This window comes from Pelecanus crispus, unplaced genomic scaffold (genome assembly GCF_030463565.1).
Source record: "Pelecanus crispus isolate bPelCri1 unplaced genomic scaffold, bPelCri1.pri SCAFFOLD_363, whole genome shotgun sequence".
Classification (NCBI taxonomy): Eukaryota; Metazoa; Chordata; class Aves; order Pelecaniformes; family Pelecanidae; genus Pelecanus; species Pelecanus crispus.
This window is the reverse complement of record NW_027461430.1, coordinates 3,307-28,063: the sequence shown is the minus strand read 5'-3', so window position 1 is coordinate 28,063 and position 24,757 is coordinate 3,307. Positions and strand designations below refer to the sequence as shown.

The 24,757-nt window shown below is 73.0% G+C and overlaps 1 protein-coding gene across 1 annotated transcript; it reads right to left on the bottom strand.

Annotated features, from left to right (window-relative positions):
- Positions 1-13: 13 nt before the first annotated feature.
- On the bottom strand, positions 14-24,757 carry LOC142597019 (SCO-spondin-like; the record flags this gene model as incomplete). Its single annotated transcript, XM_075727462.1, is given in 50 exon segments — positions 14-147; positions 318-415; positions 501-700; positions 703-735; positions 875-988; positions 1,079-1,134; positions 1,217-1,375; positions 1,476-1,606; positions 1,608-1,627; positions 1,718-1,802; positions 1,804-1,904; positions 2,020-2,148; positions 6,638-6,820; positions 9,378-9,594; positions 9,680-9,771; positions 9,867-9,989; positions 10,105-10,341; positions 10,507-10,680; positions 10,767-10,997; positions 11,783-12,183; positions 12,282-12,375; positions 12,627-12,776; positions 13,033-13,142; positions 13,267-13,394; positions 13,524-13,726; positions 13,820-13,954; positions 14,073-14,329; positions 14,446-14,540; positions 14,844-15,024; positions 16,885-17,137; positions 20,251-20,416; positions 20,523-20,744; positions 20,871-21,043; positions 21,427-21,553; positions 21,674-21,812; positions 22,037-22,167; positions 22,169-22,279; positions 22,463-22,624; positions 22,709-22,831; positions 22,947-23,032; positions 23,154-23,226; positions 23,228-23,313; positions 23,431-23,533; positions 23,727-23,938; positions 24,017-24,085; positions 24,088-24,186; positions 24,303-24,385; positions 24,489-24,565; positions 24,567-24,647; positions 24,650-24,757. Coding segments are annotated over 50 exon segments (6,955 nt in total), but the record flags the coding sequence as incomplete, so codon positions are not given.

Below are 24,757 nucleotides of genomic sequence, written 5' to 3'. Positions count from 1 at the left end.
ATACCTGGGGGGCAGCCCAGCAGCTCGGCGCGCAGGACGATGCGGTGGTGGAAGTCCTGGGGGAGGATGCGGACGTGCCGCGCCTGCACCATGCGGCCCAGCAGCCGCACCGCCGGCGTGCCGGCATCCCGGTTACCCTGGAAGAGCCTGGCGAGGGGGGCGCGGGGCGGGATTGGGGACGGGCCACCGGCACCCACGGGCACGGCGAGCCCCCCGGCGCCGGCCCCCGCGGCCGACCCCCACGCACCCCGAAACCCCCCAGCCGCGCGTCCCGGCGCGGGCGGCACCTTGGCCCGGAGCGGCCACCGGCGGCGAGCTCGCGGTAGCCGTGCCAGCGGGCGCCGTCGGCGCTGAACTGCAGCAGGAAGGCGGTGACGAAGGCGTCGGAGGAGCCGGCTCCCCGCACCACCACCCCCTGCCGAGGCACAGCGCGGCACGTGTCGGCACCCGCCGTCGACACCGGGGGCGGGGGGGGGCGGGTCCGGGTGGGCGAAATGCACGGCGGCGGGGAACCCACCGGTGATGTTGGTGGGCTCCGGCAGGTCCAGCTGCAGGAAGGGGGGGTCGGAGAGCAGCGCCGCGTAGGCATCGTCCGGGGGGGCCCAGCCCCACAGCTCCCGGCCGGGGTCGCCGCCGTGCCGGCGGGCAGCGTGGGCAGGGGTCCCCGCTCGCTCCGGGGACGCGGTGAAGCCGCCGGCCGCATGGAGGCGATGCCCAGCGGGCGGTAGCAGGGGTCTGCCGGGATGGAGGGGACGGGGGGCGGGAAATCCGGGGTGTGGGGGACACGCAGCCCCCCTCCCCCCGGGTCACCGGCTGCCGGCGCCCTGCCCGCAGCCGGGCAGCGCCGCGGCGAGGCCGGGGGGGTCTCGCTTACCGCCGAGGGGAGGCAGCGGGAAGGTGGGGAGGGGGCTGCCGGGGGGCTCTGCCGGCGCGGCGGAGGGGGTCTGGGTGGTCAGCGCCGGGGGGGGGGCGGCCGTCCCGTTGTCGCCTGCGGCGGCGACAGCCACGGTGCGGCCGGTTGCTGCGGGCCGCCCCCCCGCGCCGCGGGGACGGGGGACCCCCGCCCCCCCCAACTCACCCGCCGGGGCGCAGAAGCAGCAGGAATCGCCGCGGCCCTCCACCCAGCGCCCAGCCCTGCGGAGGGGTCGCCAGCATCATCACCGTCACCACCGGTGTCGCCGAAACCGGCAGGGAGGGGTCCCCTCGCCCCCCTCACCTGGGGCAGCCGGCGGCGCGGTGGGGGACAGTACGGAGAGCACCGGACAACCAGGCTGGCAGGCACTGGCAAACGTGGCAGGGCCCCCCGCGCCAGCGCTCGCCCGGGGCCCGCCGCCGGCCCTGCTGCTGGCACTGCCGGCACGGCGCCGTCTGGCACCTGCGGGAGAGGGGAGGTGGGGACGAGCCCACCGCGCCCGCCCGTCGCCGAGCCCGCCGCGCCCCGCCCGTCGCCGAGCCCGCCGCGCCCGCCGCCTCACCTGCGGGCCTTGCGGTAGATGCCGCGGCACTGCCGGCCGCCGCCGCGCCGCTGGGGTTGGTGGGGGCTGCGGAAGGACCACTGGACGCTTTGGGTGCCGCAGGGCCCCGGGCACTCGCCCCACGCCGACCACCGCCGACCAGCCGCAATGCACTGCCGGCACACACGGGAGCAGCGGGTGGGCGACGGCCCCCGCCGTCCCCTTGCACGCCCGTCGCGGTGCCGCCACGTGCCGGGACCCACCGGTGCAGTCGGGGTTTTGGCGGCAGCGGCGCAGTTGCCCGTCCAGGCAGGTGCAGAGCCGGCAGTTCACCTTCACCGGCTGGCCCCGGCCGGTACCGCAGCCCCCCGACGTGGCAGGGGCATTGCCGCGGGCGCACGCACCGGCTGCCGCCGGCATCCAGCACCAGCCCCGCCGCGCACCAGCACCCTGCCGGCCGGCCGGGCGGTGGGTGCGCCGCAGCCGGGCCCCTCGCCCACCCCCCACCATGGGGGTCCCCCGGGGGGCTCCGCAGGCCCCCCCCCGGCTCCCCCCCACCCCTCACCTGGGCTGCAGGGCCGGCCCTGCCGGCACGCGGCGCCGGCGGCGAGGGTCGGCGCAGGACGCGGGGCAGGGGGTGCAGGCCAGGGCCGCAGCCCCCCAGGGCAGGCGGAGGCGTTGGGGCAGCCCCCGGCTCGCAGGGGCCTGGCGAGGGAGGAGAGGGGTCAGCCCCCACGGACACCTCCTGCCCCACGGGGACCACCGGACCCACAGACTCCACCGGACCCATGGAGCCCACTGGACCCATGGAGCCCACCCGCCCCATGGAGCCCACCCCGCCCCACGGAGCCCACCTGCCTCACGGAGCCCCACCAGACCCACCGACCCCCACAGGACACATGGAGCCCACTGGACCCACAGGCTCCACCGGACCCACAGACCCCACCAGACCCATGGACCTCACCAGCCCCATGGAGCCCACCAGACCCACGGACCCCACCAGACCCACAGACTCCACCAGACCCACAAACCCCACTGGACCCATGGACCCCACCCACCCCATGGACCCCCACCAGACCCATGGACCCCACCAGACCCACAGACCCCACTGGACCCATGGACCCCACCAGACCCACAGACCCCACCAGACCCACGGACCCCACCCAGACCCACGGACCCCACCGGACCCATGGAGCCCACCAGACCCATGGACCCCACTGGACCCATGGAGCCCAGCAGACCCATGGAGCCCACCAGACCCATGGACCCCACCAGACCCACGGACCCCACCAGACCCCATGGACCCCACTGGACCCAGGAGCCCAGCAGACCCACGGACCCCCACCAGACCCATGGACCCCACTGGACCCATGGAGCCCAGCAGACCCACCGGGACCCCACTGGACCCCATGGACCCCACCAGACCCACACACCCACCCAGACCCACGGACCCCACCGGACCCATGGACCCCACCAGACCCATGGACCCCACCGGACCCATGGAGCCCACCAGACCCTTGGACCCCACTGGACCCATGGAGCCCAGCAGACCCATGGACCCCACCAGACCCATGGACCCCACCAGACCCATGGAGCCCACCAGACCCATGGACCCCACTGGACCCATGGACCCCACCAGACCCACGGACCCCACCAGACCCATGGACCCCACCGGACCCATGGAGCCCACCAGACCCATGGACCCCACTGGACCCATGGAGCCCAGCAGACCCATGGGACCCCACCAGACCCATGGACCCCCACCAGACCCATGGAGCCCACCAGACCCACAGACCCCACCAGACCCATGGACCCCACCAGACCCACAGACCCCACCAGACCCATGGAGCCCACTGGACCCATGGACCCCACCAGACCCACGGACCCCACCAGACCATGGACCCCCACTGGACCCATGGACCCCACCGGACCCATGGAGCCCACCAGACCCACAAACCCCACTGGACCCATGGACCCCACCCACCCCATGGACCCCACCAGACCCATGGACCCCACTGGACCCATGGAGCCCAGCAGACCCACGGACCCCACTGGACCATGGACCCCACTGGACCCATGGAGCCCACCAGACCCACGGACCCCACTGGACCCATGGACCCCACCAGACCCACAGAGCCCACCAGACCCATGGACCCCACTGGACCCATGGAGCCCAGCAGACCCATGGACCCCCACCAGACCCATGGACCCCACCCGCCCCATGGAGCCCACCAGACCCACGGGCCCCACCAGACCCATGGACCCCACCAGACCCACAGAGCCCACCAGACCCACAGAGCCCACCAGACCCATGGACCCCACTGGACCCATGGACCCCACCAGACCCACGGACCCCACCGGACCCATGGACCCCACTGGACCCATGGAGCCCACCCGCCCCATGGAGCCCACCAGACCCACAAACCCCACTGGACCCATGGACCCCACCCACCCCATGGACCCCACCAGACCCATGGACCCCACTGGACCCATGGAGCCCACCAGACCCACGGACCCCACTGGACCCATGGACCCCCACCAGACCCACGGAGCCCACCAGACCCACGGACCCCACTGGACCCATGGACCCACCAGACCCACAGAGCCCACCAGACCCATGGACCCCACTGGACCCATGGAGCCCAGCAGACCATGGACCCCACCGAACCCATGGAGCCACCCCGCCCCATGGAGGGCCACCAGACCCACGGACCCCACCCAGACCCATGGAGCCCAGCAGACCCACAGAGCCCACCGGACCCACAGACTCCACCAGACCCTCAAACCCCCACTGGACCCATGGACCCCACCTGCCCCATGGAGCCCACAGACCCACCAACCCCACAGGACACATGGAGCCCACTGGACCCACAGGCTCCACCAGACCCATGGACCTCACCAGCCCCATGGAGCCCACCAGACCCACAGAGCCCACCGGACCCACAGACTCCACCAGACCCACAAACCCCACTGGACCCATGGAGCCCAGGAGACCCACAGACCCCACAGGACACATGGAGCCCACTGGACCCACAGGCTCCACCGGACCCACAGACCCCACCAGACCCATGGACCCATGGACCCCACCCCGCCCATGGAGCCCACCAGACCCACAGACCCCACTGGAGCCACAGAGCCCACAGACCCATAGACCCCACCGGACCCATGGACCCCACCCGCCCCATGGAGCCCACCAGACCCCCAGACCCCACAGGAGCCACAGAGCCCACAGACCCATGGACCCCATCGGACCCACAGACCCCATGACCCATGGAGCCCATTGGACCCATGGAGCCCACCAGACCCATGGACCCCACCGGACCCACAGACCCCACGGACCCATGGAGCCCATCGGACCCATGGAGCCCACCAGACCCATGGACCCCCATCGGACCCCACCAGACCCACCAGAGCCCACCTGCCCCACACACCCCACTGGACCCATGGAGCCCACCTGCCCCACAGACCCCACCGGACCCCTGGACCCCATCGGACCCATAGACCCCACCCCGCCCCACAGAGCCCACCAGACCCACAGAGCCCACCAGACCCATGGACCCCACCCACCCCATGGACCCCACCAGACCCACGGACCCCACCAGACCCACAGAGCCCAGCAGACCCATAGACCCCACTGGACCCACGGACCCCACCAGACCCACGGACCCCACCAGACCCATGGACCCCACTGGACCCATGGAGCCCAGCAGACCCACGGACCCCACCAGACCCATAGACCCCACTGGACCCACGGACCCCACCGGACCCACGGACCCCACCAGACCCATGGACCCCACTGGACCCATGGAGCCCAGCAGACCCATGGAGCCCACCAGACCCATGGACCCCACCCCGCCCCATGGAGCCCACCAGACCCACAGACCCCACCAGACCCATGGACCCCACCAGACCCACGGACCCTACAGACCCATCGACCCCACTGGACCCATGGAGCCCCAGCAGACCCACGGACCCCACTGGACCCATGGACCCCACTGGACCCATGGAGCCCACCAGACCCATGGACCCCACCAGACCCATGGACCCCACCCGCCCCATGGAGCCCAGCAGACCCATGGACCCCACCAGACCACGGACCCCACTGGACCCATGGAGCCCACCAGACCCATGGACCCCACCCCAGCGCCCATGGAGCCCACCAGGCCCACGGACCCCACGGACCCATGGATGCCACCTGCCCCACGGAGCCCACCAGACCCCTGGACCCCACTGGAGCCATGGACCCCACCCGCCCCACGGAGCCCACCAGACCCCACGGAACCCACCAGACCCACAGAGCCCACGAGAACCACGGAACCCATCGGGACCCATGGAGCCCACCAGACCCACGGACCCCACCAGACCCACAGAGCCCACCAGACCCACGGACGGACCCCACCGGACCCATGGACCCCACCAGACCCACGGACCCCACCGGACCCATGGAGCCCACCAGACCCACAGAGCCCACTGGATCCACAGACCTCACCCACCCCACAGAGCCCACCAGACCCATGGACCCCACCAGACCCATGGACCCCACTGGAGCCACAGAGCCCACCAGACCCACGGACCCCACCGGACCCACGGACCCCCACCCACCCCACGGAGCCCACCAGACCCATGGACCCCACCAGACCCATGGACCTCACCCGCCCCATGGAGCCCAGCAGACCCATGGACCCCACCAGACCCACGGACCCCACCCGCCCCATGGAGCCCACCAGACCCACGGACCCCACCGGACCCACGGACCCCACCAGACCCATGGAGCCCACCCACCCCATGGAGCCCAGCAGACCCACGGACCCCACCAGACCCATGGACCCCACTGGACCCATGGAGCCCACCAGACCCATGGACCCCACCAGACCCATGGAGCCCACCCGCCCCATGGAGCCCACCAGACCCACGGACCCCACTGGACCCATGGACCCCACTGGACCCATGGACCCCACTGGACCCATGGAGCCCAGCAGACCCATGGAGCCCACCCGCCCCACAGAGCCCACCCGCCCCACGGAGCCCACCCGCCCCACAGAGCCCGCCCGCCCCACGGAGCCCACCCGCCCCACAGAGCCCACCCGCCCCACGGAGCCCACCAGACCCACAGAGCCCGCCCGCCCCACGGAGCCCACCCGCCCCACGGAGCCCACCAGACCCACGGACCCCCCCCGCCCCACGGATCCCCCCGGAGCCCCAGCGGCACCCACCCATTTCGAGGGTGGCGGGGGACGCCCCGGGCAGCTCGGCGCAGGGGCGGCCGCCGTTCTGGGGGGGCCGGCAGTCGCGCCGCCGCAGCCGCACCCCGCCGCAGCCCCCCGTGCAGTTGGACCAGGGCGCCCACTCGCTCCAGGCGCCGTCGACTGCGGGTGGGGGGAGAGGCGTGAGGGTGGGCACCCCCTGCCCCCACCCCCTGCCCGCACCCCCTGGCACCCCCAGACCCCCGGCCATGGCAACCCCCCCCGGGCACCCCCAAACCCACCGGCTGGGGGACCCCCCCCAGGCCCCCCGGTACTGCTGGCACCCCTGGGGGGGGTGGCACCCTAAATCTGAAAAATCTCCCCAGCCATGGGAACCCCCAAACCCCCGGGCACCCAACCCTGGGACCCCCATGGGAACCCCCAAACCCCCCGGGCACCCAACCCTGGGACCCCCCAAATTCCCTGGGCACCCCAGCCATGGGACCCCCATGGGACCCCCCAAACCCCCCGGGCACCCAACCCTGGGACCCCCAAATCCCCCAGGCACCCCAGCCATGGGAACCCCCAAACCCCCTGGGCACCCCACCCTGGGACCCCCATGGGAACCCCCAAACCCTCCGGGCACCCAACCCTGGGACCCCCATGGGAACCCCCAAACCCCCCGGGCACCCAACCCTGGGACCCCCATGGGAACCCCCAAACCCCCCGGGCACCCAACCCTGGGACCCCCATGGGAACCCCCAAACCCCCCGGCACCCAACCCTGGGACCCCCATGGGAACCCCCAAATCCCCCAGGCACCCCAGCCATGGAAACCCCCACGGGAACCCCCAGACCCCCCGGGCACCCAACCCTGGGACCCCCCAAATCCCCCGGGCACCCCAGCCATGGAAACCCCCATGGGAACCCCCAAACCCCCCGGGCACCCAACCATGGGACCCCCAAATCCCCCAGGCACCCCAGTCATGGGAACCCCCAAATTTCCTGGCCACCCCAGCCATGGGAACCCCCACGGCACCCCCCAAACCCCCCGGGCACCCAACCCTGGGACCCCCATGGGAACCCCCAAACCCCCTGGGCACCCAACCCTGGGGCCCCCAAACCCCCAGGCACCCCAGACATGGGAACCCCCACAGGACCCCCCAAACCCCCCGGGCACCCAACCCTGGGACCCCCCAAACCCCCTGGGCACCCAACCATGGGACCCCCATGGGAACCCCCAAACCCCCCAGGCACCCCAGCCATGGGACCCCCCAAATTCCCCAGGCACCCCAGCCATGGGACCCCCATGGGAACACCCAAACCCCCCAGGCACCCAACCCTGGGACCCCCATGGGAACCCCCAAATCCCCCAGGTACCCCAGACATGGGAACCCCCACAGGAACCCCCAAACCCCCTGGGGAACCTCAGCCATGGGACCCCCCAAATCCCCCAGGCAGCCTTGGCCGTAGGGACCCCCAAATTCCCTGGGCACCCCAGACATGGGAACCCCCATGGGACCCCCCCAAACCCCCCGGGCACCCAACCCTGGGACCCCCAAATCCCCCAGGCACCCCAGCCATGGAAACCCCCACGGGACCCCCCAAACCCCCCAGGCACCCAACCCTGGGACCTCCCAAATCCCCCAGGCACCCCAGCCATGGGACCCCCATGGGAACCCCCAAACCCCCCGGGCACCCAACCCTGGGACCACCAAACCCCCCAGGCACCCCAGCCATGGGACCCCCCCAAATCCCCCGGGCACCCCAGCCATGGAAACCCCCATGGGAACCCCCAAACCCCCCGGGCACCCAACCCTGGGACCCCCATGGGAACCCCCAAACCCCCCGGCACCCAACCCTGGGACCCCCATGGGAACCCCCAAACCCCCCGGCACCCAACCCTGGGACCCCCACGGGACCCCCCAAACCCCCCGGCACCCAACCCTGGGACCCCCATGGGAACCCCCAAACCCCCCGGGCACCCAACCCTGGGACCCCCATGGGAACCCCCAAACCCCCTGGGCACCCAACCCTGGGACCCCCGAAACCCCCCAGGCACCCAACCATGGGACCCCCACGGGACCCCCCAAACCCCCCAGGCACCCAACCCTGGGACCCCCAAATCCCCCAGGCACCCCAGCCATGGGAACCCCCACGGCACCCCCCCAAACCCCCCGGGCACCCAACCCTGGGACCCCCCAAATTCCCCGGGCACCCCAGTCATGGGAACCCCCAAATTTCCTGGCCACCGCAGCCATGGGAACCCCCATGGGAACCCCCAAACCCCCTGGGCACCCAACCCCGGGACCCCCAAATCCCCCAGGCACCCCAGCCATGGGACCCCCCAAATCCCCCAGGCACCCCAGCCATGGGAACCCCCACGGGACCCCCCAAACCCCCCAGGCACCCAACCCTGGGACCCCCCAAATTCCCTGGGCACCCCAGCCATGGGACCCCCATGGGAACCCCCAAACCCCCCAGGCACCCAACCCTGGGACCCCCAAATCCCCCAGGCACCCCAGCCATGGGACCCCCCAAACCCCCCAGGCACCCAACCCTGGGACCCCCAAATCCCCCGGGCACCCCAGCCATGGGAACCCCCACGGCACCCCCCAGACCCCCCGGGCACCCAACCCTGGGACCCCCAAATCCCCCCGGCATCCCTGGGGGCTGGCACCCCCCCAAGCCCCCCACTCCAGCCCCCCAGACCCCCCGTCCGCGCCGGCAGCCGGGCTCACCGGGGCAGGCGACGCTGAAGCACTGCCGCTGCTGCGCGGCCTGGCCCTGGCAGCGGTGCAGCACGCCGGGCCGGCGCTGCCGGCAGCCCCGCTGGCGCCGCTGCAAGCCGGGACCGCAGGAGCGGCTGCAGTCGCCCCAGGGCCCCCAGACCCCCCACGTCCCGCACTCCTCCTCGTCCCGGGAAGGCTCCCCGCAATCCGGCACGCCGTCGCACACCTGCGGCACCGAAGCCACGCTTCGACGCGGGCACACCCGCGGCGGCACCGGGAGGGGTGGGGGTCCCCCCCGGACCCCCCCGAACCTGCTGGAAGGCGACGCACTCGCCCCCGCCGCAGGCGTATTCGGCGCAGGGACCCCCCGTCCGGTTGCTCCCGCCGGCGCGGACGCGGTGCTCTGCGCAGGGGGACACGCGGTGGCCGTGGCGGGGTGGCCGACCCCCAGCCGCGACCCCGCCGCCAGCCCCCGGCCCGTCCCGGCGACCCCCTCACCGCAGGCCAGCTCGTCCTCGCCACCGGGACAGTCGGCGGCACCGTCGCAGACCCTCGACGCGTTCAGGCAGACGCCGTCGTCGCAGGCGAAGTGCCCCGGGCACGGCGGCACGGTGGTAGAGCCTGCGCCGGAGCCGGGGCACCGTCAGCTGCAAAGCCACGGGGCGACCCCCCCCAAAAAGCACCCCACCGCCGCGGCGGCGGACAGCGGGGGGGGGACCCCCTCGCCGTGGCTGACCGCAGTGGTCGGCGCTCTCGTCGGAGCGGTCGCGGCAGTGGGGCACGCCGTCGCAGAGCTGGCCGTAGGCGACGCAGTCGGCGCCGTGGGCGCAGGGGAAGTGGCCCGGCTCGCAGCCGCCGGCGCAGCCCAGCTCGTCGCTGCCGTCGTGGCAATCGGCCTCGCCGTCGCAGAGCCAGCCCCGCGGCACGCACTCCCCGCTCCCGCAGGCGAAGGCGTAGGGGCCGCACGCCGGCGCTGGGGGTGCCGGGTCACCGCCGCATTCCCGGCCCGATGGTCGCCATCCCCCGCCGGCTGCCATGCCGGCGCGCGGCACGGCGCTCCCGGCGAGCGCGGCCGCGCCGGGGGCAATGGGGAGCTGCGCAGGGGGTCCGGCCGCCCCGCGGCACCGCCGCCCCTCACCTGCCGAGACGTCGGTGGCTGTGGTGAACGCGGCGGCGGGCAGTGCCACCGCGCAGCCCGCCGGGCTCTCGTCCCAGCCGTCCCGGCAGTCGCGGACGCCGTCGCAGATCGCGGCCTCGCCAATGCAGGAGCCGTCGGGGCAGAGGAGCTGCCCGGGGGGGCAGGTGACGCGGTCTGGGGGGGGCACACGGTCCCATGGGGCGACGCCGGCGCCGGCCGGGGGTCCCGGTGGCGGGGGGCTCGGCCGCGCCGCCGCTCACCTGGGCAGAAAGCCTCGTCGGTGCCGTTGGCGCAGTCGCGGTGGCCGTCGCAGACGGCGGCCAGGGGCAGGCAGCGGCCGTCGGGGCACTGGAAGTGGCCGGCGGGGCAGACGCAGCCGCGCTCGTCGCTGAAGTCGCCGCAGTCGTCGCGGCCGTCGCAGCGGCGCGGGTACGGCACGCACCGGCCCACCGCGCAGCGGAACTCGCCCGCCTCGCAGCTCGGGCTGCAGCCTGCAGCGGTGGCGGTCAGCGACCCCCCGCCGTGGGGCGCAGACCCCGAAGGACCGGGGGGCTCCGACCCCCTCGCCGTGGGGCGCAGACCCCGAAGGACCGGGGGGGCTCCGACCCCCTCGCCGTGGGGCGCAGACCCCGAAGGACCGGGGGGGCTCCGACCCCCTCGCCGTGGGGCGCAGACCCCGAAGGACCGGGGGGGCTCCGACCCCCCTGCCGTGGGGCGCAGACCCCGAAGGACCGGGGGGCTCCGACCCCCTCGCCGTGGGGCGCAGACCCCGAAGGACCGGGGGGGCTCCGACCCCCTCGCCGTGGGGCGCAGACCCCGAAGGACCGGGGGGGCTCCGACCCCCTCGCCGTGGGGCGCAGACCCCGAAGGACCGGGGGGCTCCGACCCCCTCGCCGTGGGGCGCAGACCCCGAAGGACCGGGGGGGCTCCGACCCCCTCGCCGTGGGGCGCAGACCCCGAAGGACCGGGGGGCTCCGACCCCCTCGCCGTGGGGCGCAGACCCCGAAGGACCGGGGGGCTCCGACCCCCTCGCCGTGGGGCGCAGACCCCGAAGGACCGGGGGGGCTCCGACCCCCTCGCCGTGGGGCGCAGACCCCGAAGGACCGGGGGGCTCCGACCCCCTCGCCGTGGGGCGCAGACCCCGAAGGACCGGGGGGCTCCGACCCCCTCGCCGTGGGGTGCAGCCCGCTCCTGTCACCCGCTGCTATGGGACCGGGGACCCCCATAACGCGCCCCCTTCCCCAGGACCCCCCGGCGCAGCCGTGGGGCCACTCGCCTGCCTCGTCCGAGTCGTCGGCGAAGCCGCAGTCCAGCTCCCCGTCGCAGACGCGTTCCGGGGGGAGGCAGCGGCCGCTGGCGCAGCCGAATTGGGGGGGCGTGCAGGTTTCGGTGGGGCAGCCGCCCTCGTCGGAGCCGTCGGGGCAGTCGGGCACGCCGTCGCAGCGGGCGCCCCAGGCCAGGCACTGCCCGCCGGCGCAGCGGTGCTGGTGCGGGGCGCAGCGCGGGGCGCAGACCTCGTCCGAGCCGTCGCCGCAGTCTTCCTCGTTGTCGCAGACCCAGGCGCCCGGCACGCAGCGGCCGTCGGCGCGGCAGGCGAACTCCCACTCGGCGCAACGCGGCTGGGCCGGGCAGGGCTCCGGCGAGGATGGGCACCGCCACCGGCCCGCCGCGCACGTGCTGCGGGGACGCCGACGGCTCGGCTCTGGGCTGCTTGCCCGCGGTCCCGGTGTCGCCGGCCCCGCTGCCGGCGGGCGCCAAATGGCTGCCGGACTCACCAGTTCTTGCAGCCCTGCTGCACCGCGGCGCCGGCCGGGAAGGCGAAGCCGTCCCAGAAGCAGGGGCATTCGGTGGGCTCGACGCAGCCGCCCTCTGCCAGCGGGGAGGGGAGCGGGCGTCGGACCGCGGCCGAGCCGACCCCCGGCACGCGGCCGAGCCGACCCCCGGCACGCGGCCGAGCCGCCGGCGCCCAAAGCCGGGTCCGGACCCCGCACCGCGTGGGCAGGGAGGGGGTCGGGGCAGGGTGGGCGCAGACCCCCCGCGCCCAGGAGCGGGGAGGCGGGTGCGAGCCCGGCACCCAAAGCTGGTTGGGGGGCCAGCCCCACGCCGTAGCCAGGTCTCACCGTGCAGGACCCTCCCCGGGGGGCAGAAGCAGCCCTCCAGGCAGGACAGGCCCCGGCAGTGCTCGGGGGGCTCCCGGCCGAGGTCGCGGCAGGTTGGGGGGCAGGGGGGGCCGCAGGCGCTGTACTCCAGCCCCCGCTCGCACTGCAGCGCTGGAGACGGAGCGGGGGGGGGGGGGTCAGGGCTGTGCCCCCCCTGCCCCACGGCTGCCTGCCCCACGGCTGCCTGCCCCACACCCTCCCCACGGCCCCATGGGGGGGTCCTGCCCCCCGACACGCACCCCGGGATCGCAGCCCCATCGCTCGCCTGGACCGGACCCGGACCCCAGCACAGCCCTGGGGAGGGGGGCACAGCCCGGACCCCCAGCCCGGACCCCCCCCCCCCCCGCCCAGCCTCCTGGCGACTCACGGCACAGATCCTGGCTCCTCCAGCGGATGTGGACGCCGCGCCGGCCGCACTCCTCGGCGTAGGCGGCGATGGCCGTGCACAGGCACTCGCAGTCCCCCCCGGAGTCGCAGCTGCCGGCACGAGCGCGGTGGGGTGGGCGCCGGGTTTGGTGGCATAAAGGTGGCGGGGACCCCCCCCATCACACCTCCGCCGCAGCTCGGGGACCCCCCGCCCCGCTGCCGTCCCCGCACTTACCCGCAGGCGTCAAAGACGCACCAGTCGTAGAAGCGCTGGCACGGCACGGCGTCGTGGCACGGCGCGAAGAGCCGCTGCCGGAGGACGCTGCAGCGCCCGCGGGCCCACGTCGCCCGGTGGGGGCTCTCCTGGGGGGGTCGGTGCTGCCGTCAGACGCCGGCCCTCGGCCAGCCGGGCACCGGGGCTGACCCCCGCCCGCCGCCCGCCGCCGTCACCGCGCAGGAACCCCGGTTCCCCATCCCCATCCCCGTCCGTACGGTGCAGGGGTGCCGTGCGTCGGCGCCGTCCACCTCGGGGCAGAGCAGGCTGAGGCGCCAGGAGTTGCCGAAGAGGTCGGCGGTGGGCTCCAGCACCCCTTGCCGGCTGGCGAAATCGTTCTCGGCGTCGCCGTCGAAGTTGCCGCAGAGCCCGGCCACGCGGCCCCGGTGCTGCGGCTCCAGGCGGACGTACACCCGCGTGCCTGCGACGGCACGGCGCGGCGCTCGGCACCGGCGGCCCCCCACGGCACGGCGGGCCCAGGGACCCCCCCCCCGAACCCCCCGGCGCCTCTCACCTCCGTCCCAGAGCACCGCCAGCCCCAGGCGTGAGAGGAGGAGGAGGAAGAGGCCGGCGCGCTCCAGCGTCAGCCCGGTCCCGCTGTAGACTTTGGGGGGTCGGACCGAGACCCCGTTCACCGTCACGCCCCTCCCTGCCGGGACGGAGCGGGCCGTCAGCGCCGGTGACCCCCGGCACGTCGCCGTCCTCACCGGCGCCCCGTCCCCGTCCCCGTGGGGCACCCGTCCCCGTGCCCCCGCCGCCCCCCTCACCCCGCAGCATGTGCACCACGGTGTTGCCCATCACCACCACCACCGACTTGGTGCAGGTGACGCCGCCGGTGCCGCAGGGGACGTTCTCGGCGGTGACGGCGAAGAGGCCGTCGGCCTCGCGCGCCAGCAGGTACTCGCAGTCCCCCGGGAAGGAGAAGGCTCGCCCGTCGAAGGTGACGTAGTGGGGGTCCCCCGCGGCCACGCAGGTGCCGGCGCACTCCTCCCGCCCGCAGTGCCAGCGCTGCTGCCGGCACACGCTGCCGGGGGGACGGAGCTGAGCGCCGGCACGGCCACGGCATCGCCAGCGTCACCGGAGGGGATGGAAAGGTTGGGGGGGGGGTGGGGTTGGCGCTGGGGTTGGCGGGGGTCTCACCAAGTGTTGCAGTCCCGCACGATGGTGTCGTTGGGCCGGTACAGCCGCCCGCCGTGGTGGCAGGGACACTCCTCGGGGGGCACGCAGCGCCCGTCCTGCCGGCACGAGACCCCCGCACCGGTGAGGCGGGGATGGGGGGAGCGGGGGCTGATGGCCCCCCTGGGGGGCTCCGGGCGGGCACCAACAGTGGGGCTGGGACCCCCCGGTGCCCCTCGCCAGCCCCCCACAGCCCAAATCCTTGATGCCCCAAGTCCCCCGGACCCCCCGACACCCCAAGTCCCCCGGCCCCCCATGCCCTGGCTCCCCCGGCCCCCCAGCTCCCCAGCCACCCGCCTCCCGATGCCCCCGCTCCCCAGCCCCGGCCCCCCGGGACTCGCCCGCAGGAGGGGGTCACCCACCAGGAAGACGGTGCCAGGGGGGCAGACGCAGCCGTCGGCGATGCCGGCGCAGGTGCCGTTGGGTTCGGCGCTGTCGCAGCGGCGCAGGCAGGACCCCGGGGCGTGAACCAGCCCCCCGGGGCAGAGGGGGGCCGCGGGACAGGGGGCTTCGGTGCAGCGCCAGGACGCGCCGGCGCAGACGCTGCAGGGAAGGGAAGGGTGAGGGCGGCCCCGCGGCACCCCCAGCCTGGGGACCCCACGAGCAGCCGGCCCCACGCTGGGGTCCCTGCATCCCCAGCACCCATCCCCATCCCATCCCATCCCCATCCCACCCCATCCCACCCCATCCCCATCCCATCCCCATCCCATCCCATCCCACCCCATCCCCATCCCATCCCCATCCCACCCCATCCCATCCCATCCCATCCCACCCCATCCCACCCCATCCCACCCCATCCCATCCCATCCCATCCCATCCCACCCCATCCCACCCCATCCCATCCCATCCTATCCCATCCCATCCCATCCCCATCCCATCCCATCCCCATCCTACCCCATCCCCATCCCATCCCCATCCCATCCCACCCCATCCCATCCCATCCCATCCCATCCCCATCCCCTCCCATCCCATCCCATCCCATCCCCATCCCATCCCATCCCATCCCATCCCATCCCATCCCATCCCATCCAATCCCCATCCTACCCCATCCCATCCCATCCCATCCCACCCCATCCCATCCCACCCCATCCCACCCCATCCCCTCCCATCCCATCCCACCCCATCCCACCCCATCCCATCCCATCCCCATCCCACCCCATCCCATCCCATCCCACCCCACCCCATCCCATCCCATCCCACCCCATCCCATCCCATCCCATCCCCATCCCATCCCCATCCCACCCCATCCCACCCCATCCCATCCCATCCCATCCCCATCCCACCCCATCCCATCCCATCCCATCCCACCCCATCCCACCCCATCCCCTCCCATCCCATCCCATCCCATCCCATCCCACCCCATCCCATCCCACCCCATCCCACCCCATCCCATCCCATCCCACCCCATCCCACCCATCCCATCCCACCCCATCCCACCCCATCCCATCCCATCCCATCCCATCCCACCCCATCCCATCCCACCCCATCCCACCCATCCCATCCCACCCCACCCCATCCCATCCCATCCCACCCCATCCCACCCATCCCATCCCACCCCATCCCACCCCATCCCATCCCATCCCACCCCATCCCATCCCATCCCATCCCATCCCATCCCATCCCATCCCACCCCATCCCACCCCATCCCATCCCACCCCATCCCACCCCATCCCATCCCCACCCCATCCCACCCCATCCCACCCCATCCCATCCCATCCCACCCCATCCCATCCCACCCCATCCCACCCCATCCCATCCCCATCCCATCCCACCCCATCCCATCCCACCCCATCCCACCCCATCCCATCCCATCCCATCCCATCCCATCCCATCCCATCCCATCCCATCCCACCCCATCCCATCCCATCCCACCCCATCCCCATCCCACCCCATCCCATCCCATCCCCATCCCACCCCACCCCTTCCCATCCCATCCCATCCCATCCCACCCCATCCCAGCCCATCCCATCCCACCCCATCCCACCCCATCCCACCCCATCCCACCCCATCCCATCCCATCCCAGCCCATCCCATCCCACCCCATCCCACCCCATCCCATCCCACCCCATCCCATCCCATCCCAGCCCATCCCATCCCACCCCATCCCATCCCACCCCATCCCACCCCATCCCCCGAGATGGTTCCACGCCCCCACCCCGCGGCCGGGGCCCGGCTCCTCTCCGACGGCACGGCTGCCCCGCGGCAGGGACGTTCAATGAAAGCCGCCTATCCCGCGGTGCCATGCCGAGCGGGCCGTAGGGGGGTTTCATCAGACGTCCCCCACCACCGCCACGTCCCACGGCACCGGATCGCCGGCCCTCGTCCTTCCCGGCCCCCGCCCGCCTCCGCGGCCCCTTGCCCGGTCCCTTCCACCGCCCCTCGCGCACCGGCCGGGCCACGCACCAGGCGTTGCAGCCCCGGCGGATCTGGCTGCCGGCGGGGTGGATCTCGGCGCCGTGGCGGCAGGGGCAGGCGCCCGGCGGGACGCACCGCCCGCCGTCGGACAGCACCAGCCCGGCGGGGCAGTTGCAGCCGGGGACGCAGAGCCCGTCCAGGTCGGGGCAGGAGCCGGCCCCGTCCAGGCGCAGGTCGGCGCAGGTCTGGCCGCAGGCGCGGCCGCACTCCAGGTAGAGCTGCCCCCCGCTGCACGGCGCGGCTGGGGGGACGGACGCACGGACGTCACCGACGGCAGCAGCCCTGGCCTGCCCTGCCCTGCCCGCACCCCCAGCACCCGCCCTGACTGGGGTCCCTGGGCACGTGGCAGCAGCATCCCCCACCCATCCTGTCCCGACCCATCCCACCCCATCCTGACACATCCCATCCTGTCCCGACCCATCCCACCCCATCCTGACACATCCCATCCTGTCCCGACCCATCCCACCCCATCCTGACACATCCCATCCTGTCCCGACCCATCCCACCCCATCCTGACACATCCCATCCTGTCCCGACCCATCCCACCCCGTCCTGACTCATCCCAACCCATCCCAACCCATCCTGTCCATCCCATCCCACCCCATCCCATCCAGCCTGTCCCACGCCATCCATCCCATCTCATCCCATCCCATTCATCCTGCCCCATCCCATCCCGCTTCATCCTATCCTGTCCTTTCCCATCCCATCTATCCTGTCCCATCATACTCCATCCATCCCAAAATATCCACTGTCTTATCCCATCTATCCCATAACACCCATCCCATCCCATCCCACCTGTAGCTCCTTCCCCATCCCATCCCCATCCCCCCCATCCCATCCCATCCATCCCATCCCCATCCCATCCCATCCATCCCATTCACCCCACCCCACCCCACCCCATCCCATCCCATTCACCCCATCCCATCCCATCCCACCCATCCCACCCATCCCCATCCCATCCTATCCCATCCCCATCCCATCCCATCCCATCCCATCCCCATCCCCATCCCCATCCCCATCCTATCCCATTCCTTCCCCATCCCATCCCATCCCATCCCATCCCAGCCCATCCCATACCATACCATCCCATCCATTCCCATCCCCATCCCATCCCATCCCATCCATCCCCATCCCATCCCATCCCATCCCCATCCCATCCCCATCCCATCCCATCCCATCCCACCCCATCCCATCCCATCCCACCCCATCCCATCCCATCCCATCCCATCCCACCCCACCCCATCCCATCCCATCCCACCCCACCCCATCCCATCCCATCCCCATCCCATCCCACCCCACCCAATCCCAATCCCATGCCATCCCCATCCCATCCCCATCCCATCCCATCCCATCCCATGCCATCCCCATCCCATCCCACCCCCATCCCCATCCCATCCCCATCCCATCCCATCCCATCCCCATCCCATCCCATCCCATCCCATCCCCATCCCATCCCCATCCCATCCCATCCCATCCCCATCCCATCCCACCCCACCCAATCCCAATCCCATGCCATCCCCATCCCATCCCATCCCCATCCCATCCCATCCCCACCCCATCCCACCCCCATCCCCACCCCATCCCACCCCCATCCCCATCCCATCCCATCCCATCCCCATCCCATCCCCATCCCATCCCATCCCCACCCCATCCCACCCCCATCCCCATCCCATCCCCATCCCATCCCATCCCCATCCCATCCCCATCCCACCCCACCCCACCCCATCCCATCCCATCCCATCCCATCCCATCCCATCCCCATCCCATCCCATCCCATCCCATCCCATCCCATCCCCATCCCATCCCCATCCCATCCCATCCCCATCCCACCCCACCCCACCCCATCCCATCCCATCCCATCCCACCCCACCCCACCCCACCCCATCCCATCCCATCCCATCCCACCCCACCCCACCCCATCCCATCCCATCCCATCCCATCCCATCCCACCCCATCCCATCCCCATCCCATCCCACCCCATCCCATCCCACCCCATCCCACCCCATCCCACCCCACCCCATCCCATCCCATCCCATCCCATCCCACCCCATCCCACCCCAGCCCAGCCCATCCCCTTCCCCATCCCCATCCCATCCCACCCCACCCAATCCCAATCCCATGCCATCCCCATCCCATCCCCATCCCATCCCATCCCATCCCATCCCCACCCCATCCCACCCCCATCCCCATCCCATCCCATCCCATCCCATCCCATCCCATCCCCATCCCATCCCATCCCATCCCATCCCATCCCATCCCCATCCCACCCCCATCCCCATCCCATCCCATCCCATCCCCATCCCATCCCACCCCACCCAATCCCAATCCCATGCCATCCCCATCCCATCCCATCCCATCCCCATCCCATCCCATCCCCACCCCATCCCATCCCATCCCCATCCCATCCCATCCCATCCCCATCCCATCCCACCCCACCCCATCCCATCCCATCCCCATCCCATCCCACCCCACCCAATCCCAATCCCATGCCATCCCCATCCCATCCCATCCCATCCCCATCCCATCCCATCCCCACCCCATCCCACCCCCATCCCCATCCCATCCCCATCCCATCCCATCCTATCCCCATCCCATCCCCATCCCATCCCCATCCCATCCCATCCCCATCCCATCCCACCCCACCCAATCCCAATCCCATGCCATCCCCATCCCATCCCCATCCCATCCCATCCCATCCCATCCCATCCCCACCCCATCCCACCCCCATCCCCATCCCATCCCCACCCCATCCCACCCCCATCCCCACCCCATCCCACCCCCATCCCCATCCCATCCCCATCCCATCCCATCCCATCCCCATCCCATCCCCATCCCACCCCCATCCCCATCCCATCCCCACCCCATCCCACCCCCATCCCCATCCCATCCCCATCCCATCCCACCCCCATCCCCATCCCATCCCATCCCATCCCCATCCCATCCCCATCCCATCCCCATCCCATCCCCATCCCATCCCATCCCATCCCCATCCCATCCCACCCCACCCAATCCCAATCCCATGCCATCCCCATCCCATCCCATCCCATCCCCATCCCATCCCATCCCATCCCATCCCATCCCATCCCCATCCCATCCCATCCCATCCCATCCCATCCCCATCCCACCCCATCCCACCCCCATCCCCATCCCACCCCATCCCTTCCCATCCCCATCCCACCCCATCCCACCCCATCCCACCCCCATCCCCATCCCACCCAATCCCAATCCCATCCCCACCCCATCCCATCCCCATCCCATCCCATCCCACCCCACCCCATCCCATCCCCATCCCATCCCACCCCACCCAATCCCAATCCCATCCCACCCCATCCCACCCCCCCCGCGCTCCCGCACCGCAGTGCCCCAGGCTCCTCCAGCGCAGGGCGGCTCCCTCCTGGGCGCAGCGCCGGGCGTAGGCAGCCAGGGCGTGGCACAGGCAGCGCTGCCCGCCCCGGCAGGCGCAGGCGTCGTGCAGGCACAGCCGGACGAAGGGCTCCGGCTCCACCACCCGGTGGCAGGGCTGGGGGCGGGAGGGGCGCGTCGGGCCGCGGCGCTGGCATCCGGCACCGGCATCCGGCACCCCCCGCCGGCGCCGGCTCGGGCGCCGGGCGCGCGCCCTTCGGCACCTGGAAGGCGGCGCCGTGCAGGACGGCGCAGGCGGCCTCGGCGAGCTCCCGCCGCCCGGCGAAGGCGTCGCAGGGCTCGAGGGGCGAGGGGCTGAGCGCGGGGCAGTCGCCGGACGCCCGGTACTTGTTGGCGAAGGCGGTGACGCCGGTCTCCACGTCGCCCGCCGGCGTGGTGAAATCGTCCCGCTGGTTCCAGTTGTAGGTGCCGCAGAGACCCCGCACCTACCGCACCGCGACGCGGCTCAGGGCGGGCCCCGCGGCATCCCCGGTGCCGGGATGCATCCCGGCACGGCTCCACTGACCGGGCCCTGCCGCCGCGGCACGGCACAGCCGGGAACCGGGGCTCACCTTGTTGGCGAAGGCGGGCTGGAGGGTGATGTAGGCAGCGGGGGTCTCCAGCCCCCAGAGGACGTGGGCCCCGAAGGTCTGGAGCAGCAGGAAGGAGGAGGACGCCCGGCGGACGCTCAGCTCGGCGCCGGCGAAGGGCAACGTCACCTCCCGCCCATCCACCGTCACCTCGCCTGCGCCGGGAGAGACGGGAGGACGCCAGGGCTCAGCCACCGCGTTGGGCACTGGCCACCATGGGCCATCGGGGCTCAGCCACCGCGTTGGCACTGGCCACCATGGGCCATCGGGGGCACAGCCACTGGGCTGGTACTGGCCACCATGGGCCATCAGGGCTCAGCCACTGCGTTGGCACTGGCCACCATGGGCCATCAGGGCTCAGCCACTGCGTTGGCACTGGCCACCATGCGCCATCGGGGCACAGCCACCACGTTGGCACTGGCCACCATGGGCCATCGGGGCACAGCCACTGGGCTGGCAGTGGCCACCATGTGCCATCAGGGCTCAGCCACCGGGCCGGCACTGGCCACCGGGCACGGGGATGGTCCCCACGGGTCACCTGTGCCGCGGAGGCGGGCGGAGATCCGGCGGGTGCTGACGGAGAGGGACCGGAGGCAGCCGAGGGGCCGGCGGCCATCGCAGGGCTCGTGCTCGGCCGTGATCAGCAGCTGCCCCTCCACGAAGTCCTTGGGGGGCAGAGACCCCGCTGAGCCCCCCCGCGCCGGGGTTCCCCGGGGCAGGGCCACCCCCAGGGCAAGGTCCCACCGCCGCGGCCACCACCGCGGCCACCACGGCGGCCACCTCACCTGCACCAGGGTGTAGGCACAGGTACCCGGGAAGGAGAAGCTCCGGTGGTCGAAGGTGACGTAATGGCGGCCCCCCAGCACCGCGCACTCCCCCGGGCACCGGTCCTGGCTGCAGAGCCAGCGCCCGCCCTGGCACGTGCTGCGGGCACAGGAGGGGACGCCGGCATCACCGGGGGGGGGACACGCCGCGGCCACCGCGCCTCCCGCCATACCGGGCACGGATGGGGTGGGCCCCTGCCCCCCTCGCCCCAAAAACCGGGTGCGACGGGCGCCGTGCCCATCCGTAGGGTTTGTACCCCGGTGGGTGCAGCGAGCCCGGCGCGGCGGTGCAGGATGCGGCCCCGGCACCGCGGCATTGCTCACCACCGGTTGCAGCGCTGGCGGATGCTCTGGCCCGGGGTGTAGCGCTGGCGGCGGTGGTAGCAGGGGCAGTCGCTCGGGGGGATGCAGAGCCCCCCGTCCCGGTAGAGCCCCGGCACGCACTCGCAGCCCGCCGGCACAGTCCTCGCGGCACGGCCCCTCCTCGACGCTGCCCACGGCCGCGCAGCTGGCAGGGCAGGAGGAGACGCAGTCCGAGAACCGCTTCCCCCGCGCCGCACCGCCGCTCTGCCAGGACAGACGCCGCGCTCAGCACCGGCGGGCTCGGCACCGGCGGGCTCGGCACCGACAGGCGCACCGCAGCGCATGACCGAGGGGTGCATGCATGGGCCCTTTGGGGTGCTCAGCACGGCAGGGGGACAGAGGAGCCGCAGCGAGGGGCTCGGTGCCGGACCCCCCCCAGCTCCTTACCGCAGAAGCCCGCCGGCGCCAGTCGATGTAGGTTTGGTGCAGGGCGCAGTCCCGTGCGTAGGCGGCGAAGGTGTCGCAGACGGCGGAGGGCGGTGAGGGCCCGGCGTCGCCCTCCCGGCACAGCACCTCCATGCACGCCGCGTAAAAGCCGCTGGCGTCGACCTGGCGCGGGGACGGCGGGTGAAGGCGGCGAGACCGGCACCCCGGCACCCCCCGACCCGCCGCGGCGGCGGGCCGCCCGCTCACCTCGCCGTGGCACTGGCGGAAGGGCTCGGCCAGCAGCTTGCCGCAGACGGCCTCGGCCGCCTGCCGTGCCGTGTCACCCGCCGCGCAGCCGGGGCCGGGCTCCACCGCGTCCCTGCAAGCGGGCTGAGACCGGGGGGGGGGACCCTCAGAGCCGGGGTGACCCCCCCCCCAGGGACCCCCAGCCGGACACGGGGGTTGGCAGCCCCGGTCCTCCCGGTGCCCGGCTCTGCCCTGGTACCTCTGAGCCGGCATCTGGGATCTTCCAGGAATTGCCAAAGCTGGCGGCAAAGGGGGCCACGTCCCCCCCCGGCTGCAGGAAGTCATCTGGGGGCACAGGGAGGGCTGGGGCACGGGGGGTACGCGGCACACGGCCCCCGGCACCGCATCTGCCACCATTCCCCCGGCACGGGGACGGCAGGGGCATCGCCGGCGAGGTGACGCTTACCGGCAGGGTCGTCGTTGTAGGGCCCGCAGAGCCCCCGCGTGCCGCCCCGCAGCTCGGTGCTGACCGTCACCCGTGACCGCCTGGCTCCCGTCCGAGCTCACCCGCACGCCCAGCCCGCTGGCCACCGCCACCCAGTCGCCCAGCCACGTCACGCTGATCCCTGCCGGCACCGCGCCGGGCGGCTCAGCGTGGCACAGGGATGGGGACGGGATGGGATGGGAACCCCCGGACCCCGAGATCGCTGGCAGCGGGGCACGGAGCATCCCGCCGCCCTCACCGTTGTGCAGGTACGGCTGTCCCTCCGGCACTGCCACGCCGTTCACAGAGACGTTTCGGCCCCGGGCCGCCACCGCATCCATCCCGAAGGTCATGCGCAGCGCCTGCGGCGGCGTGGTGTCAGCTGGGGCTGCGGCTGGCAGCGGGGATGCCGCGGCCACGCCGGGGCACGCCACGAAGCCGTGCCGTGCCATGGGGACAGACCATGGCGTGCCGTGGAGCCCCTGCCCACTGGGAGAGCAGAGACCCCGGCCGGGATCCCCCTCGGACACCCCCCACCGCGGCGGCGGCCGGTACCCGGGGATTGCCGGCAGCGATGGAGACGGCCCAGGTGCTGTCGGCGGCGGCGGCCAGGCTGTAGGTGCACTCGCCGGAGAAGTGGAAGTGCGTCCCGTCAAAGGTGCGGTAGCGGGATCCGGCCCAGGTGAGGCAGCCGGCCGAGGGACCCCGGTGCCGGGCGGCCGCTCCCCGCAGAGACGCGGCGGGCGACGGCTGCAGGGACGCCTCTCCTGCAGCGGGGAGGCGACGCTGTTCGGCAAACACCGCCGCCGGACCCCCCGTGCCCACCCCGGGACCCCCGGACCCACCGGTGAGGGGCAGGCGGGTGCAGGCGATGCAGGGCGCGGCGGAGCCGTTCCTCCAGCTGTGCCCCCAGGATGCCGGCAGCACTCGGCCAAGCTCATGGCGGAGAGGTTGCGGCTGCCGGCGGGGTCCTGGCACTGCCACGCGCCGTAGCAGCGCCCCAGCGAGCCTTCGCCTGCGGCACAGGGACGCGCCTCGTCTCCGCCGGCAAAGCGCCGGGCGCCACGACAGCTCGGGGTCGGGCGGCGGGGACGGCACGGCGGTGCCACCGCGGCGACACCACCACCCTACCTTCGGTGCAGTGGGGCCCGCTCCAGCCCTGGCAGCAGGCGCGCACCGTGCGGTTCCACACCACCGGCCGCGTCTCCGGGGGCCTGCGGGGTGGGGAGAACCCCGGCGTCAGGGGGGGTCCGGGGGCACGCGGTGCCCCGGCGTCGTCACCCCCCCGTGCCATGCACCGCGCGTCCCGGCGCTCACTTGTAGATGTAGCAGAGCGGGGTGCCGGAGCCGGGCTGGGCGTCGCGGTGGGGCTCGCCGCGGTCGCCGCCGTAGGCCCTGGCGCATGCGGTCCCGGTCCATCCGCCAACCGGCCAGGCTGTAGTGGTAGAGGCTGGCGCAGGGCACCGCATCCTCGCGCGCCGCGGCGTCACCTCCTCCTCCGCTGCCACCTGCTCCGTCCGCTCGCACCACCGCCTGCCGCGGCACCGTGTCACCCGCGGCACACCAGCACCCACGCCGGCAACCAT